Source organism: Bos mutus, chromosome X, assembly GCF_027580195.1.
Source record: "Bos mutus isolate GX-2022 chromosome X, NWIPB_WYAK_1.1, whole genome shotgun sequence".
In the NCBI taxonomy this organism is placed as follows: Eukaryota; Metazoa; Chordata; class Mammalia; order Artiodactyla; family Bovidae; genus Bos; species Bos mutus.
Window position 1 is genome coordinate 7,274,993 of NC_091646.1, and position 19,072 is coordinate 7,294,064.

The 19,072-nt window shown below is 37.2% G+C and overlaps 1 protein-coding gene and 1 non-coding gene across 13 annotated transcripts in view; one reads left to right on the forward strand and one right to left on the reverse strand.

The window, feature by feature from the left end:
- THOC2 (THO complex subunit 2) overlaps positions 1-19,072 on the forward strand; it is a 118,564-nt gene that overhangs the window by 26,942 nt on the left and 72,550 nt on the right. For all 12 annotated transcript variants that reach the window (XM_070366240.1, XM_070366241.1, XM_070366243.1 and 9 more), the window contains exons 5-8: positions 1,292-1,362; positions 2,218-2,339; positions 2,890-3,023; positions 15,158-15,324. In XM_070366240.1, the coding sequence (XP_070222341.1) occupies positions 1,292-1,362; positions 2,218-2,339; positions 2,890-3,023; positions 15,158-15,324 (494 nt within the window). The remainder of the gene's footprint in view (positions 1-1,291; positions 1,363-2,217; positions 2,340-2,889; positions 3,024-15,157; positions 15,325-19,072) is intronic.
- Positions 17,868-17,974, reverse strand: LOC138986589 (U6 spliceosomal RNA). Its single transcript, XR_011463393.1, has one exon. It is a non-coding gene; the product is annotated as a U6 spliceosomal RNA (small nuclear RNA).

Here is a 19,072-nt window from a genome sequence, read left to right on the forward strand (position 1 = left end):
TGCGATTGTACTGCAATTTACAGTACATTACAGGGTGTATAAATAGCACGCTGAAATTCCCTTAATACCCTTGATCTGATCGTGTGCTTAGCTATAGTAGTCAGAATATTGGAAAATGGCACTTTCCAAGAAGGAAAAGTGGAGAAGGGCCAGGAAAATGTGGATGTGTTTAACAATAGATCCTCTTCTCTTTTGATTCTTAGTGATGTCAATAGAAAGTAAACTGAAGGAAAGCAGTGATACAATGTCTGTCTGAGGGGAACCCTAGAACTCTTAGAGGAGAATTTTTATTGCATCACTAAAATGGGTGCCTTTTTCTGTAGTACATTTTAAATATAAGTTGATTTTTAAAGCAAAGTAATGGTGTGTAATCAGTTAAAACAATAATTCTGAGATCAATCTGGTAATCCTGCTAATCCTGGTTGAAGTTTTTGATGCTTAGTGTTTAGAACTAATTGTTTATTTCCTCTATACTTTAGATGAGAAAATTGTTTGACAAATTCTTTGAATAACTTACTGAAGCTCAAGGAGGTGTCATTTTCTTAAAAAAATATTTAAGTAGGAAGAAAATGAAACCTTCACTGAATTTTTCTTTGCTGATTAGAATTGTAATTCAAAATAAGATGTTAAAAAATCTTTTAATACAGTTTTCATAGAGTTGGTGACCAAGTAGCTTGGTTAGAACATGGTACGTGGTACCAATGTTGTCAGTCAAAGGCTTGATCTTCATGAATAATAGCGTCTTTAGTATTAGAAGAGATCTTTGTTGTCACCCAGTTCAATTTTCCACCTTATTGTCTCTGACACGTGGTCATTTAAACTTTGCTTGAATGTTTCCTTTTTTTTTTCCCTTGGCTATGCCACACGACTTGTGGGTCCTTAGTTCCTCAACCAAGGGTTGAACCCAGGCCTTGGGTAGTGAAAACACCAAGTACTAACCACTGGACCACCAGGAAATTCCTGAATGTTTCCATTTTTTTTTTTGAAAGCAGTAGTTTTTTGAAGCTTTGTTGCTTCCAGTGCCTTAGCACATAGCTCCATAATCAACTGACCATTTTATGGATATGCCATTGGTCACAAGGTCAGTCTTCAATATCGTGAGAAATTAATTCTAATTATTCATATTCGTATGAAGGACAGCTTATGCTTATCACAGTTTAAACTTTTCCCCGCAATTCAGAATGAGGTATTTTAAATTTAGCTAGTTTTAAAGAAGCAAGGTATGTTATATTTCTGTAGTCTAGAAAAATCAGTCATCAAACTTTCACCTTTTTTTCCTTCATCATTGTAGATATTGAAACAAATTGTTTAGAAGAAAAAAGCAAGAGAGATTATTTTACACAATTGGTATTAGCATGTTTGGTAAGTTTTTAAAAATACTTTCCATTTCTCAATTTTTTATGGAATGATTGTAATCACAATTAATTGTGTTAATGGAAAAGGATATTGACATTCAGTTGACTGTTCATTATCAGGTGAGACTTGGGTTTTGAAATGGAATGCTTTGTAAAATTAGACATGCTATTTCTATGAAATAGGCATGCTACTGTATCAAACTGTCTATGCATATAGAAACTTCGGTGGTATTCCTGATCTAGAAAATTTCTAACTAAGGAAAAGGTAAGTATCTATCAGATGAGTAGAAATGATGTGGACAGCTTTTAAACTGAATGATTTTTCATAAACTGTTCAGCAAGGAGAAAAAGAATGGAGGTAGTTTAAAAATAATAAATTCTAGAACTTGTCATAATCATTGTCTAGTAAACCATTTTATGTTCATAAATTTAGAACCAAGGAGGAATGGCATTACTCAGATCTGGAATAATGTCCTTGTCTTTGCTGCACTAGAATCTGACTTAAACAGTAGAAACGAAAGAAGGCTGAAGTGCTGCATTATTTTAAAGAAAATTCAATTTTAATCAGACTTAATTTTAATCAGAATTACATCTGTAGTTCTTGTCATTTGTAGCCTATGGAGAGCATGCATATAATTTTTAGTGAAGTTTTAAAAAGCTACGTGTTGTATTTTTCAATACTTTGAGAGTCATCATTTTTGTTAAATTGAAGTTCTAAGCCTTTTTATAAAGTTGTATATGTGTATATATATAATATGATTTTAATATTCTTATTTGAGAAAATTATTTTGCATGTTTTAAGATTGTGGATGCATAGTTGGAATGCTGAGGAATAAATGGCCTTTAATATTTTTTAATACAGTATTTAGTTTCAGACACAGTTCTAAAGGAACGCTTGGATCCAGAAACATTGGAATCGTTAGGGCTTATCAAACAATCACAGCAATTCAATCAAAAGTCAGTTAAAATCAAGACAAAACTCTTGTAAGTACATGCATTTTTATGTTGCAGATCAAGTGCCTGTGTATGTTTTTTACTTCCCATGTTGAATACCAGAAATTTTTAAAGGTGTTTTGAAGACTTTTGTTGTTTTTGCTGTTAGAGTGTGTCTCGTGTTTTTTCTTTCTAAGAGTGGCCTATGGTTATTGAGTCAGCAGTGAACTTTACCTGTGTGAAACTAATGTTAATTTTTTTTTCCTTATTGGAAGTTAAAATAATCGATATTTTTATTACTACCAGTAAAATAATTTACACCTAGAGTATACTCTTGTCAATGATGGAGATAGTGTTATGTTAGCAGTATCATTTCCTTGTGTAGCTGGTTTCCCCTGTGTAATTCATATTGGGGTGTCTCTTATGAATCACTGTTATTTTCTATCCTAAAAGATATACAAAGAGGTAAACTTCTAACAACTGTTCTTTTGGTGGTTTAATATAAGAGTAAGAAAATTCAATGAAAATAATACATTAATCTTATGCAGGCCTGTTAATTGAAATTAATTTTATCTGCTTTATGATGTTTATCTAATTTCAGTTATAAGCAGCAAAAATTTAATTTGTTAAGAGAAGAAAATGAAGGTTATGCCAAGCTGATTGCTGAATTGGGGCAAGATTTATCTGGAAATATTACTAGTGATTTAATCTTAGAAAATATCAAATCTTTAATAGGTAAGATGTACATTATATGGTATGTGTTACTAAGAATAAATTTGACTGTTGAAGAATATTCATAAAGACAAACTTAGTGCATTTTCTATAGATCTTTGTTTTTAAATTAAGAAATGAGAGAAGTGTCCAGCTTGTACTTTTAAGATTATTATCAACAGAAGAAAATTTGAGATAACATTTGTAAGAAATCTTTTTGGTACTCTTACCCTTGTGTTTACATTAGTTTCTGCTTTCTAGTATTTCTATCTTTAATTTTTAGATATTTTCCAATAATTTTATGGAGGGCAGAAAGTAAGCAAAAGTAAAACTTTAATAAAATCTTTGGTGAACTCTTGAAATGTGGAGATGTTCAGTTCTTTTGAACTTGATTTTAAAAATACTAAGCAACTTTGATACACATTTTATCTGTTAAAAGTAAGTGCAGCGGATGTTGTAAAAGAGTAACAAAGAGGAGAGTATTATTTTCCCTACCTTTTGAATAGAATTTCTTTAGCCTTGTTCTTTCTGGTTTTAAATTTATTTGACTGCATTGGATCTGAATTTGCAGCATGTGGTGTTTTCGTTGGGTCATGTGTTGCAGCGCTTGGACTCTGGAGTGTGGTGTGCAAGGTCTCTAGTTGTGGCGTGCGGGCTCCAGAGTGCACGGACTTCAGTAGTTGCAGCATGCAGGCTGAGTGCTCGGTGGCATGTTGGGATCTTAGTTCCCTGACCAGGGATCGAACCAGTATCCCCTGTACTGCATGGCAGATTATTAACCACTGGACCTTCATGGAAGTCCTAGTGTTGTTTTTTGTATTGAGCATTTGGAAGAAATAGTTGGCTTCTATAGAAAGGAGGAATGAATGATAGAAAAATAAGGTACTTCTGATTTTTCAAGAATGGAAAGAATTTTTGCTATTTGTTAGGTGTTATGCTATCTCAAGGAAGATTTTGCAACACTTGGATGTCTTAAGTTTTGAAACCTGTTGGAGAAGTCATATTTTCTGCTTCACTAGTTTTATATAAAATTTTATGTATTTAATTTATTTGTTATTTTTGGCTGTGCTGAGTCTTTGTTGCTCTGTATGGGACTTTCTCTAGTTGCAGTGCATGGGCCCCCATTGCAGTGGCTTCTGTTGTTGAAGAGCACAGGCTCCAGGACAGGTGGGTTCAGTAGTTGTGGTGCACAGGCCTAGTTGCCTTGTAGCGCGTGGAGTCCTCCTAGGCCAGGGATTGAACCCACGCCCCCTGTGTTGGCAGGTGGATTCTTAACCATTGGATCACCAGGGAAGTCCTTCACTGGTTATATTTTATTAGAGGATATGTCCACTCAGTCACTCAGTTGTGTCTGACTCTTTGGGGCCCCATGGACTGTAGCCCACTAGGCTCCTCTGTCCATGGGATTCTCCAGGCAAGAATAATGGAGTGGGTTGCCATTCCCTTCTCCAGAGGATTTAGAGGATGCTTATGCTCAATTCTGTTATTTTCTGTGGTTTTGAAATTTGTGTATGATTAAGAGAGAGGAGGTATCCTAGTCCTTTCCTCCTTTCTCCACTGGGGATCCAGATAAAACTAGATTTACTACAGTTATCTTTGCTTTTAACTTAGGCTTTTGGTGACCAACTGGTATAGAGATAAGGAGCTTTTAGTTTAAATTTACCCTTTTCTTTGAAGTAAGTTTTATTCTGGCAGCTGATTAAGTCTCTTTGCTACTTCTATTGTCAGTTTAACACCAAGACTGGTAATCCCCTAGGGCTGCAGGGCGCTTGCTTGCTTAAATTGTGTGGCAGTGACCCATTAAAAAAAACCACCTGTAGGGTTTCCTTTCTGTTCTTTCCAGGGTAGGCTCTACATTTTTCCTGCAGCATTTTGATCTAGTTTGAGGTGTTTGTCAGTACTACCTTGCTATAGGTTTGTCTTTCCTTGTATCCTGCCATGTACTGTCAAAATGGTATTCCCTACATAAAAGTTCTGTGCTGTATGAGGTCTTCACATTTTTAAAAACTTTATCTGCTTGTTTGTTGACATCTCTTGTCTGTCTTGTTCCTTCTATTTTTTGTCCTTGAGTTTATACTTTATTAGTTCTTTGTTATTTTGGGAACATTTCAAAGAGGGATTTTTGTATGCTTTTATCTAACTGAGACTAACATACACTGTGTACTTTCTTCTCTTGAACTTTATCCCCATAGAGAACAGGTTATGTTACTGTATCTGAAGAACAGTGGCAATCACAGCTGTAAGCTCATGACTCACATGGATATTCCATGAGTTTAAAGAATTTGATTTCTTGGGCTAACCCTCTATTCTAGTCTGTCAGGTGTACTACTAAGCACGATAGCCCAGAAGCACTCAAATGCCACCTCTGCAGTGTAGACTTCTTTGGCTACCTCACCCCCACCGCAACACTCCCTGTTGTTCACTATATTCCTTCTGAGCATTTGGCACCATATAATATGCGCTGTATTTTATGCCACAGCCCCACTGGAATGTAAGTAAGTTCCATGAGAATGAGGGTTTTTCTGTGTTTCGTTTAGTACCTCTAACCTTAGTGCCTGGTACGTAGGTGCTGAATAAATACTAGTTGAAAAACAAATGAATGTTTCCCCTTTTCTGCTGCTGCTGCTGCTGAAGTCACTTCAGTCGTGTCCAACTCTGTGTGACCCCATAGACAGCAGCCCACCAGGCTTCCCCGTCCCTGGGATTCTCCAGGCAAGAACACTGGAGAGGGTTGCCATTTCCTTCTCCAGTGCATGAAAGTGAAAAGTGAAAGTGAAGTCGCTCAGTCGTGCCTGACTCTTAGCGACCCCATGGACTGCAGCCTACCAGGCTCCTCTGCCCATGGGATTTTCCAGGCAAGAGTACTGGAGTGGGGTGCCATTGCCTTCTCCGTCCCCTTTTCTAGGATAGCTTATACTGATTCTTAGCCTCTTTCTCGCAACATGGAGGATTTGAGAAAGTTCATTTCCCTGGCTCAGTGTTTGTTTCTCTTTGGCTAGCTGATTCCTCTCCTCCCCCATTGTCTGAGAAAGAAATTTTTCATAGTTGAAGTTCAGACTGAGTACTCACTCTCTCAGTGTTAGAGTTTACCAGATTCCTCAGTGCAGACTCTAGGTAGTCCTTGTCTCATCTGGCCAGAGGAGTTCACTAACATAGCATCCTGCTTTTCATGACATCTTTGGATGAGTTTCCTCTTGTTTGTTCCCATTTTTTTCTCTCTAGGAGCAATCTAGACAGATAATACCTAAGCTATCTCAGGTCTGATCTCCTTCACCAGCCACTGACAGAACTGGTATCTGGTTTGGGAGGCTTGCATTTTAGATACACTTATATTTCAGGGTACTTGGTCTGATCAGGAGAAATCCTTATTTATCATTCTATAATTAAAAGGTAGTCATTTGCTCCCTAAAAGATTCTGGCACATCAAAATTTTATGTCCTAAATATGAAAAACAGTATTTATATTCTGTCAGATAGCCTTGGGCTGTTTACTGCAAGCAAGCAAGGATTAGGAACAGTTATGAGTCTATCTGGTGGTTGCAATTTCAAGTCTGACAGTAAGTTTGAGAAACTTAATAGGAATGTATAGTGATTATTAGGCTTTTGAGCTGCCATGTCATAGATGCCTCACAGATGATCCTCACATCAAGATGGCAAAAAGCATATTTTATAAATTAGGGAAAAGAATATCAGAGATGGACTCTCTGTTTTTTGGCTATGCCAAGCAGCTTGTGGGATCTTTTCCCTACCAGGCATTCAATCCGGGCCCTTAGCAGTAAAGGTGCTGAGTCCTAACCACTGGACTGCCGAGAAACTCCCAGAGATGGACTCCTTTGATTGCTGAACTAAACTATAAGATGTCTATTCTTCTGTATGCCCTTCAGAAAAAGTAATAACTAGTAGGTATTCTTTCCTTTTCTTTCTTCTAAATTAGTGGTCAGCAAACCTTTTCTGTAAAGGATGAGATGGTAAATATTTTTTTCCTTTGTGGGCCATATGTTTTTTGTTGCAGCTACTCGCTTTTGCCATTGTAGTGTGAGATCAGCCATGGACAACGTGTAAATAAAGGAGTGTCTGTGACAGCACAACTTTACTTACAAAAATCGAATGGGTTTGATCCATAGGGTGTGGTATGCTGATTGCTGCTGTCAATAAAAAGTTATGTCTAAAAATTAGTCATGGAGCTAGCTTGAGTTTAGTTTTGGAGACTGAAAATGATTCTTGCTGGTTTGGGGTTTAGTGGCCCAGGATCTTTTTGGCTTTGACTCTCTGATCCTTTCCTTCTCATGCAGAATCAGAGCCCTCTTCGCCAAACCTCAGGACCTTCATTTGTCACCTGGTGTCCAAGGTTGTAAATCTGACTGGAGGTGGGAAGGGTTGGGTGAGAGTCTCTCCTCCTCCAGTCTCCCAAGCCCTCTTAGTTGCTTGTTAAGTGACCAGAGAAATATTAAAAACAAAACCCCAAGTCAAATGATTTTATTCTTTGGCAGATTATGGGACATTTAACCCCTTTGAGTACATTGTCTTGAATGTACTTAGTATTCTGTCTTCAGATCAGTTTGCATATAAGAGCCTTTCAGCCTTGACGCTTCTTATTGTATCAACACTCTCCTATCCCTTGGAAGCAGAAACCAGTTGACTGCTTCCTTTACCTAAGGCTTTGCTTTTTTGGTGTTTCTTTCCTATACATGAGTTACAAAGAAGTCATTTATCTCTACTAAGAAAAGGAAGACAGCAATCGGGGTTCTTAAGTATAGTTTTTTGTTTTAACTATTATACTTTTATTTTGTTGGATGCATTGCTCTGCATCTTGCTTCTCTGGTTCTTGCCTTGAAATGTGCAGTTTTTTGCAAAACTATTTCTTAGAAATAGTCTAGCATAAGTTTTCATTAGCCTGTTTTAGTCCATTCAGGTTTCTGTAACAAAATACCATAGACTGTGGGGCTTATAAACAAAAGAAATGTATTTCTCACATTTTTGGGGGCTGGAAGTCCAAGATCAGGGTGCCAGCATGGTTGGGTTCTCATGACAGCCCTCTTCTGGGTTGCAGACTGCTAACTTACTGTTGTATTCTCATGTGGTAAAAGGGGCAAGGAGCTCTCTTTTCTAAGGGCATTACTCTGATTCATGAGACTATACTTTTATGACCTATTCATCTCTCAAAGAGCCTATCTCCTAATACCATTTCATTGGGCATTAGAATTTCAACATGAATTTTGGAAGTACAAAAAACATTCAGACCACCGCTTAGCCTGCTTCTTAAGTAATTCTACATGCCAGAGCTACATCATGTCCTTTTGTTAAGAACATGGTTTTTTTTTTGTCTTATAAGGTTTATTCTGTCAGGAACATGATAATTGAAGCTATCATTCTGTTTTATTGTCGAAAATGTATAGGCTGGACGTCTCTCCCAGTCATGTTTGCAGTGTTACCAAGGTCTTTCTGTTTCTGTTAAGAATCTCAATTTGACCTGTCCCTAAAAGAACCATTGTCACTTTAGTCATGTTTTTTGCCTCTAATTGCAGTTAGTTGCTCTAATACTGGCCATCTTATCCATCTTTGGGGAACATTCAGTTACTTTTCATTGCATTTTTTCCGAAGATGTATCATCCAAAATCTGTGAACTTTTGTTATGGGTAGGGAAGGCATTTTATTAATCTCTGTATCACAAGCATTTGGTACATAGTGGGTAGTTGCTGCTGCTGCTGCTGCTGCTAAGTCGCTTCAGTCGTGTCCGACTCTGTGCAACCCCATAGACGGCAGCCCACCAGGCTCCCCCATCCCTGGGATTCTCCAGGCAAGAACACTGGAGTGGGTTGCCATTTCCTTCTCCAACGCATGAAAGTGAAAAGTGAAAGTGAAGTCACTCAGTCGTGTCCGACTCCTAGCGACCCCATGGACTGCAGCCCACCAGGCCCCTCCGTCCATGGGATTTTCCAGGCAAAAGTACTGGAGTGGGTAGTTACTTAATGTTTATTTAAATGAAGGAATGAATCCATGGCCATTACAGGTCTACTATTTAAAATGTTATTTCCCATATGGTTCCCTGTTTGTTCCTGAAAAAGCATGTGTGTGTGTGTGTGTGTGTGTGTGTGTGTGTGTGTGTGTGTGTGTGTATTGCTTAATGTACCTGATATAGAGGTAGCGGGTAGGCTTATGCTCTTTCTCAGGATGACATGACTATCAATGCTTGGGCTAGATAAAAGCCTTTTTAAGATGTTTGAGCACAAGATTGCCTGTTCTACCACAGTTGCCATTAGAAAAAAAATTATTTTGTACATTTTAAGCTTACTTATTGATACTAAAATCTTAATTGTATATGAAATAGCTTAACTGTTATTAGCAAAACTCTGCCATTTAAAAAATGATTTTCTAATCCTTCGTTTGGTTTATTTTTCTTTGTTATATAGCATATGTGTGTTAGTCACTCAGTTGTGTCTGACTCTTGTGACCCCATGTACTGTAGCCTGCCAGGCTCTTCTTTCCATGGGATTCTCTAGGCAAGAATACTGGAGTGGGTAGCCATTTCCTTCTCCAGGGCATCTTCCCAGCCCAAGGATCAAATCCTGTTCTGCATCGCAGGCAGATTCTTTACCGTCTGAGCCACTGGGAAAGCCCATTGTGTAGCATAGGTCATTCCAATTGATTGGACTAACTTATGGCACCTGAGACATATAACAGAAAACTCATAAGCCAGGTTTTTTTTGGTAAGAGATGCAAACATTGTCATCTGTTATAAATAAATGTTGCGTCCTGTTCGTCTAGGTTACAACCTTAAATTGCTTCTAGAAAGAAATTGGTTGACATTACAGATCACTGTAAAATAACCTTTGTGAAATAATACTCTTAAACAAAACATATCAATGGTCCATTCTGTAACACATTGAAAATATAAACTGTAAAGCAGTATGAATGAAACACAACATTTCCATGTAGTATGTTGTTGTTCTAGTCCTTATACACAAGTTTTGTGGACTGTAGCTTAAATGGGTAATTATAAGCTAACATTTTTTTCTAAAATATATTCAATGTATCTTTTTGTTCTCTGATGGAATAGAGCATTGTTCATTTTTATTTAGTTGAGTGAATTTTTATGTTTAGTAAATGTAGGAGCAGTTATAAGGTTGGAAAGTTTGCTAGATCCTACTTCCATACTCTATTGTTAGTGTTATAGCAGTTTGAAAGCTTTTTTTTTTTTTTCAACTTTATCTAGGCATGAAGTGTTAGTCGCTCAGTTGTGTCTGACTGTTTGGGACCCCATGGACTGTAGCCTACCAGGCTCCTCTGTCCATGGGATTCTGCAGGCAAGAATACTGGAGTGGGTTGCCATTCCCTTCTCCAGAGGATCTTCCTGACCCAGGGATCGAACCCAGGTCTCCTTCATTGCAGGCAGATGCTTTAACCTCTGAGCCACCAGGGAAGCCCATCTAGGCATAATTGATGTACAATAAAATGTGTGTATTTAAAGTGTACAGATTGAGTTTTAACACATATATACACTTGTGAAAACATCTCCACAATCTAGATAATGCACATTTCTATCACCCACCCTCCAAATTTCCTCTTGTCTCTTTGTATTTCATTCCTCCTTACTCCCTATTTCCTCCCGGAATAATCAATGATCTGCTTGCTTTCTTTTTTATAATGCTGTTGCATTTTTTTTAATTTGTAAAGTTTTAAAAATATTTTGTCTGTACTTGGTCTTCATTGTTGAACATGGGTTTTCTCTAGTTGTGGTGAGCAGGCTCCAGTTGCTTTGTGCAGGCTTCTCATTGCAGTGGCTTCTCTTGTTGCAGAGCACACACTCTAGGGCATGCAGGCAGCAAGAGTTGTGGCTTGTGGGCTCTAGAGCATGGGCTCAGTAGTTGTGGTGCATGGGCATGCCATGTTACCCCATGGCATGTGGACTCTTTCTGGAGCAGGGATTGAACCCATGTGCCCTGCGTTGGCAGGTGGCTTCTTAACCACCGGACCACCAGGAAAGTTCAGTGATCTGCTTCCTACACTATAGATTAGTTTACATTTTCTGTAGTTCTTTTATAAATGAAATCATACAGTGAGCTTTTTTTTTTTGGTCTGACTTATTTCATTCAGCATAATTATTTTGTAATTTATCCATGTCGTTGCTTGTATTAGTCGTTCTTGTTATTGTTGAGTAGTATTCCACTGTATATTTACAGTTATACTGTACTACATTTTATCCATTCACTTGTTGATGGATATTTGAGTGTCCTATTATAAATAAAGCTGCTGTGAATATTTGTGTATAGGTCTTTATATGGACATAAACATTTTTTCTCTTGAGGTAAAACCTAGGAATGAAATGGCTGGGTCATATGGTAGGTGTTAAGTTTAACTTTTAAGGAAGCTGGTGATTTTATAAAGTAGTCATACTATTTTACATTGTATATTTCCACCAGCAGCATTTAAAAATTCCAGTTGCTATTTTGGAGTACATTCATAGACCATACTTTTTGAGGGTGCAAGGAAAGGCAAAAATATTCAGAAGTTTTCTTCCCAGAGCTTTAGGTAAACATCTCTGGAGAATTTATGAAAGTCGAGCTCTTTTCTATAAGATGATCATTGTATTGGTCCTTTCTTTCTTTAGTATGAGAAGTGGAAGAAAAATGTATTCTAAGCTTTGGTTTCATAAAAGGAAGAAAGAAATACTTAAATTTGGAGGGTTTGGTTTTCTAAGTGATGGCTAAGATACTGCAAATTAGACATTAGCTTTATAGCATTTAATACACTTAAGTGTGGAGATAATAAAAGTAACTCTTTAATAGAGAAATCATTAATACATTATATAAGAATTTTCTTTGAAAAATCCTCTAAGTCATCCATAATGTACAGTGATTAGATCCAACAACTCTCCCTCAATTGACAGTGTTCTTTTTTGCTCCAGCATTAGAATAAATCAGTGTTTATTTGCTTGCCGCAGATGAAGTGGTTAGCTTGTATTAGGGGCTATGCCTAATGAAAAATCTGTTATTAAAAATACAAGAATTCCATTCACAAGGCATAAGGGAACTGATATAAACTGAGGGAACAGCAGAGTGATGTGCTCACTCTGGGTCATCAGCATATATTATTTTGAGATGAATGGTGGATGAAATTGACTATATCATTTATTTTTTAAATTAATTTTTAAAATTTAATTTTTATTATAGTTGTTTTACAATGTTGTGTTAGTTTCTACTGTACAGCAAAGTGAATCAGCTATACATATACATATAGCCCGTCTTTTTTGGATTTCCTTCCCATTTAGGTCATCACAGAACTTTGAGTAGAGTTCCCTGTGCTATACAGTAGGTTCTCATTAGTTATCTATTTTATACATAGTAGTGTGTATGTGTCAGTCTCTGTCTCCCAGTTCATCCCACTTCCCCCTTCCCCCTTGGTGTCCATATGTTTGATCTCTGCATCTGTTGTCTCTATTTCTGCTTTGTAAATAAGTTCATCTGTACCATTTTTCTTGATTCCACATATAAGTGATATTATGCAATATTTGTTTTTCTCTTTCTGACTCACTCTGTGTGACAGCCTCTAGGTCCATCCATGTCTCTGCTAATGGCACAATTTCATTTTTTTTATGGCTGAGTAATATTCCATTGTATATATGTACCACATCTTTATCCATTCATCTGTTGATAGACATTTAGATTGCTTCCATTATCCTGGCTGTTGTAAATAGTGCTTCAACGAACATTCGGATGCATGCATTTTTTTTGAATTATGGTGTTCTCCAGGTATATGCCCAGGATTGGGATTGCTGGGTCTTATGGTATTAGGTTGATGAAAGAGTAATTGCGGTTTTGGACCCTGAATTTTAAATCATTATAACTAGACTCAAAGACATCTTTATTAATCAAAATAGGAACCATTACAGTCAACATATTTTTGCCAGTGAGAAATAAGTTTGTTTATTCCTGTAGCATAAAAATCTGTGCTTTGGGATTCAGTGAACTTTGGAAAGTATTTTCTGTCTCCTGATGATTGTGGAAGCATTTTCCCTGCAAAAGGTTGTCGAGATGCTTGAAGAAGTGGTAGTTGGTTGGCGAGAGGTCAGGTGAATATGGCAGATGAGGTGAAACTTCATAGCCCAATTCGTTCAACTTTTGAAGCATTGGTTGTGTGCTGTGCAATTGGGTGTTGTCGTGGAGAAGAATTGGGCCCTTTCTGTTGACCATTGATGGCTGCAGGCGTTACAGTTTTCCATGCATCTCATTAATTTGCTGGGCATACTTCTCAGATGTAATGGTTTTGCTGGAATTTAGAAAGCTGTAATGGATCAGACTGGCACACACAGACCACCAAACAGTGACCATGACCTGTTTTTGGTGCAGGTTTGGCTTTTGGAAGTGCTTTGGAGCTTCTTCTTGGTCCAGTCACTGAGCTGGTCATCGCTGGTTGTTGTATAAAATCCACTTTTGTCGCATGTCAAAATCCAGTCGAGAAGTGGTTTGTTGTTGTTGCATAGAAAAAGAGAAGATGGACACTTCAAAGTGATGACTTTTCTGATTTGCAGGTCAGCTCACAAGGCACCCACTTATCAAGCTTTTTCACCTTTCCAATTTGTTCAAATGCCAAATCACCACAGAATGGTCGACGTTGAGTTCTTGGGTAACTTCTCATGTAGTTGTAAGAGAATCAACTTTGATGATCCTCTCATTTGGTTGTTGTCAACTTCCAATGGCCAGCCACTGTGCTCCTCATCTTCAAGGGTTTTGTCTCCTTTGCAAAACTTCTTGAACCACCATTGCACTGTATGTTTGTTAGCTGTTCCTGGGCCAAATGCGTTGTTGATGTTGCGAGTTGTGTCCACTGCTTTACGACCCATTTTGAATTCAAATAAGAAAATTGCTCAAATTTGCTTTTTGTCTAACATCATTTCCCTGGTCTAAAATACATATGAAATAAATAGCAAGTAATAAGTTACTAGCCAAAAAACATAAAGTGAGAAATGCACGTTAAAATGATACAGAACATAAGCATATTTATTTAAGAATGCATTCTAATATCAAATGGCAAAGTTCAACAATGCAAAACCACAGTTACTTTTGCACCAACCTAATAGTTCTGTTTTTAATTTTTTAAGGAACCTCTATACTGTTCTCCATTGTGGTTGTACCAGTTTACATTCCCACCAATGGGAGTGTAAGGCCAGATACTATAAAACCCTTAGAGGAAAACATAGGCAAAACACTCTATGACATAAATCACAGCAAGATCTGTTTTTGACTATATCATTTAAATGATTTGTCTTTTTTATTTTGCATTGTTTATTATGTGTAAATGGTTGCATTCTCAAATGCACATAGGGTCTAACTGCACTATAATATGATTATAGTAACAGCTGAAGATGAATGCAAATAGAGGTAATAATAGTATTGAGAGTAGAGTGGCTGATAGGAATGTTTATTAAATTCATGTCTATTGGCCTTTTTAACTTACTCTAGGAGATTAGCAAGGGTAAGTAACCATCAGTCCCTATTAAGTGCTTCTTTCCCTTCTCTTTCCTGATCTACCTAGATTGTTTTCTTACTTCTCTGTTTGCTTGTGTTTTGTCCCCAGCCCCTTGGTATTCTCATATCTTTAGTATCAGCAGTGTACCTGATTTCCTTTAGAATTACTGCCAAAAACTATCAATATATAATTACTTTTTGTAGCTTTGTTGTGTATATAAGATAAACTAAAATATGATTCTAAAAATGATGCTCTACTTTCACAAACCTGAGCTTCTAACTTGTTTATCCACATTCCAAATAGTTCTGCATAAAAGTTGTCTAACTTGTAAAACACGTTGTTTGATTTTCATATTTTGATAAGAATTAAAAATGTGAATCTCTTTCATTAGTGTGAGTAAACAAGAATTGATGAGATAATGTGGCATAGAAGGTTCACTTAGCGTCACAGGGTCCTGGGCTCAGCTGTGTTAGTAATCTGCTCTGTAATCCTGGGAAAGTCATGTTTCTTATCTGTAAAATGTGGGGGGTTGTCTTGATGACCTTGAAAATGAAGATTTCCCTCTGGGGCAGAGAAGGCAAACTTGTAAAAGAAGTTGTCTTTATTTTATGTAAGTTGTCCCTGAAAGTTAATGATTTTTCTAGAAATGATGTATAATCACTTTTGAATTTGTGTATATCTCATCTGTTACAGGATGCTTTAATCTGGATCCCAATAGAGTTCTGGATGTCATTTTAGAAGTGTTTGAATGCAGGCCAGAACACGATGACTTCTTTATATCTTTATTAGAATCTTACATGAGTATGTGTGAACCGCAAACACTGTGTCATATTCTTGGGTTCAAATTCAAGTTTTATCAGGTAAAAAAAAAATGTGTGTGTATGTATATGTGTGTGTGTATAAATTTTGTGATTTTATATGTCAAATTTACTTTGAATTTTATTTGTAAACGATTGGTTTCAGCTCAGCCATTTTAGTAGAAGGGATAAGAAACTACATTAGTGGTATGAATGATGTGATGTGAAGGTCTCGAAGAAAGCCTAATAAATTTTTGCCTTGAGAGAGATGGAGTCAGGGAAGACTTACAGATATAACATTTTTTTTTTGGAACCTGGTGCTTGAAGGCTGTACGAGTTTGTTGAGAGTTGTCTGTGCAGAAGTAACAAATAGCGTGTGAATGAAGACATGGGAGACAGAATGTATATAACAAGTTGAAGAAATGGTACTTAGTCTCATGTGGCTGGATTGTAAGATATGGGGGAAAAAGGGACAGGAAGTGAGGTTGGAAAGGTTGGCACAACTTTAGATTGTCAGGAGCCTTGAATGCTGTGTTGAGTTAGAATTTTATCATATGGGTAGTTACCATTGAAATTTTTTATGGATATGAATAAATTCTTGAGGCCTATCTTGCATCATTTTTTACTTAAACCACTGCGTAGTTATCTTGCAGATCTGTGGTCTCTGATTATTTCTCTTTCAATCCATCTTTCATATTATGGATGTACTACTGTTACATGCTGAAAGAGATCTAATTAACACACTGCTTAAAAACCTTTGCTGGCAGGATGAAATTCAAACTTCTAAATGTAGCAGAAAAGGCTCTTCACAATCTAGTCCCATTCTTTCTTTCCAGCCTTATCTTTAGTAATTTTTTTCCAGTCACATCTAATATTCTAGTCATATTAAATTACTAGCTGTTACTTGAACTTTGGTATGGGCATTGCTATGTATAGACCTTTGTCTAAATGCAGTTCCTTATAACTGGAAAATGTACTTACCCACCCCTTTCATCTGTCTTTTCTTCATCTTGTAAATTCTTATTTATTCTTTAAGATCAAGTACTTCTTGAACTATAAAAGTTTTTGGTGGACACTTCACCCATGCAGAGTTTAAGTCACTTCTTAAATTCTGTTCTCATAAAACTTAACTCAGACTTTTAGCACTTATCAGGTTATATTGGAATACACTGTGTCTGTCTCCTTTGCTAGGTTGTGAGTCATTTAGGACAGGGTCTATATTTTACTGATTTCTCTTGATTGATTTTATTGCTTAGCCTGTAGTAAAAGTTGAATGATCTGTGTTTTAGGAAGATAATTTTCGCAATAGCGTGGCGGATTTTAATGTAATAAGGCCTCTGTTGTCTTTCTGGTCTGGCTTTTCTGATTTGTCTACCTGCCTGGGATTTTCAACTAGTCAGGAAATACTCATTTACTGAGTTTTTATGGTATGTTGTTGCTTTGTGTTAAGCACTGAGGATACTCTGGAAAAGAGTGTCTATTCCTATCCCTGAGAGCTCAAGTTCAGGATAGAAGGACAGCTTCTTTTAGGATTCTCAAATATAATCCACCTACTGCCTTTGGTTATCTTAATTTTTCCATTTCTCTATAATGTTCCAGAAGATAACTTAGTTCAGAACTAAAAGCATATAGCTTTTTGGTACCAAACAAGAGAAGTGTCAAGGATTTGGGGCAAGGGCATTTCACCTTTGTTTAAAAATTAGTGATGATAGTCATTCCTATTCCTGCTGGCAGCCAGGGAGTCTACTCTTAGTATAGAGAAAGAGAAGTTCAGGTGTTTAATTGCACCTTGATTGTTTTGGATTTGAGAACATGAAGCCAACTGCTGAAGTGACAGGGTAGCTGAAATTTAACTTGAGCATGATTAATTAGAATATAGGTTAGGACTTTGGAGACTGAGGGTTTCAGGGCTTATTGCAGTGAATAATGATGACCTACTGCTTAATATAGTATTGTTAGTTGAATATCAGTTTTAGAATTAAAACTTTCTGTATGAGACTATTCCTCATAATGGTAGCACTTTTTGAACTGAATTAAAATATCCCTGGGGGTTAACCAATGTTGGAATGATCCTTTTTTTTTTTTCTAATTTTATTTTATTTTTAAACTTTACATAATTGTATTAGTTTTGCCAAATATCAAAATGAATCCGCCACAGGTATACATGTGTTCCCCCATCCCGAACCCTCCTCCCTCCTCCCTCCCCATACCATCCCTCTGGGCCGTCCCAGTGCACCAGCCCCAAGCATCCAGCATCGTGCATCGAACCTGGACTGGCAACTCGTTTCCTACATGATATTTTACATGTTTCATTGCCATTCTCCCAAATCTTCCCACCCTCTCCCTCTCCCACAGAGTCCATAAGACTGTTCTATACATCAGTGTCTCTTTTGCTGTCTCAGTATACAGAGTTATTGTTACCATCTTTCTAAATTCCATATATATATCGTTAGTATACTGTATTTATGTTTTCCTTCTGGCTTACTTCACTCTGTATAATAGGCTCCAGTTTCATCCACCTCATTAGAACTGATTCAAATGTATTCTTTTTAATGGCTGAGTAATACTCCATTGTGTATATGTACCACAGCTTTCTTATCCATTCAAAAAATATGGAACGCTTCACGAATTTGCGTGTCATCCTTGCGCAGGGGCCATGCTAATCTTCTCTGTATCGTCCCAATTTTAGTATATGTGCTGCCGAAGCGAGCACGGAATGATCCTTTTTTAAAAAAAAGTAGATAATGGGGCCTTTGTCTTACATAAGAAATGCCCAACCAAAAAATATTTGATTTAGAAATAACCTATTATTGGAAAGAGTAACCCTGGTATTGTTCTGTATAACACCATTTGCTTATTTTTATTGCCTGAGCAATCTTATTTTGGGAATCTGTAATCTTAAGGACCACTGAGGGCAGGGGAAGAAATGTAAGAGATTTTAGATAATTTGTATTCTGGTGAGGTAAAGTAGGAAAAGCCACGAAAATCAAGAACTGCTGAGGGCTTCTAACCTGGGGAATTGGTTCCTAAGCATGTATGCTCACCCTGTGTACTGGTCTCTTGCCTAAGTCTACCCACCCCAACCCCCTGCCATCACTTCCTGAAAATGTTTACTCCCCCTGTCCACAACCCATATTTTCACCAATTGGAAGTTATTGGGATTAACAGGGTTCTTTTAATTTTTTTCCCTTAATGCTAGGACTTCTAGGCAAAGGTAATTATTTCTGCTATAAAGTCAGAGTGATTTTATTCTGATTTCAACCTGGGATTACCTGTACTGGATGTCTTGACTTGGAAAGTTGGTAGGGATATAAGCAGTTTTAGAACAGACTTTGGAAAATTGGGCTGATTCAGTTCCCTTAACAGAGATTGCTGGAATAGAGGGTTTAGGGTCAGCACGAAGGGCAAGAAGAAAGGAGTACTAGAAAGTGTGAGGATACTGAAAGACAAACTTGGCTGGGTTTATCTTGCCACAGGAAGAGGAAGGAGATGATGACTCTCACTCTTGTCCCAGCTTTTTGGTTTCTTGATTCAGAACACAGTAATAGCGGTACCATGGTGTTATGCACTATTATAACCCTAATATACTCATTTAAGGAATATTGACTGAACACCTCCTATGTGTCAGGTAGTGTCCTAAGTGCTGCGACTACATATGTAAGCAAATAAAAATCCTTGCCTTCATGATGCTTATATTCTAAGCAAAGGTGATCAATGAGAGGGGGCAAAAGAAGAAAGAGAGCAGCATAAGGAAGAATGAGAGTACTAGAGTGGTGAAGTGGCAATTTTAAACAAAAAAGTAAGAGTAGAC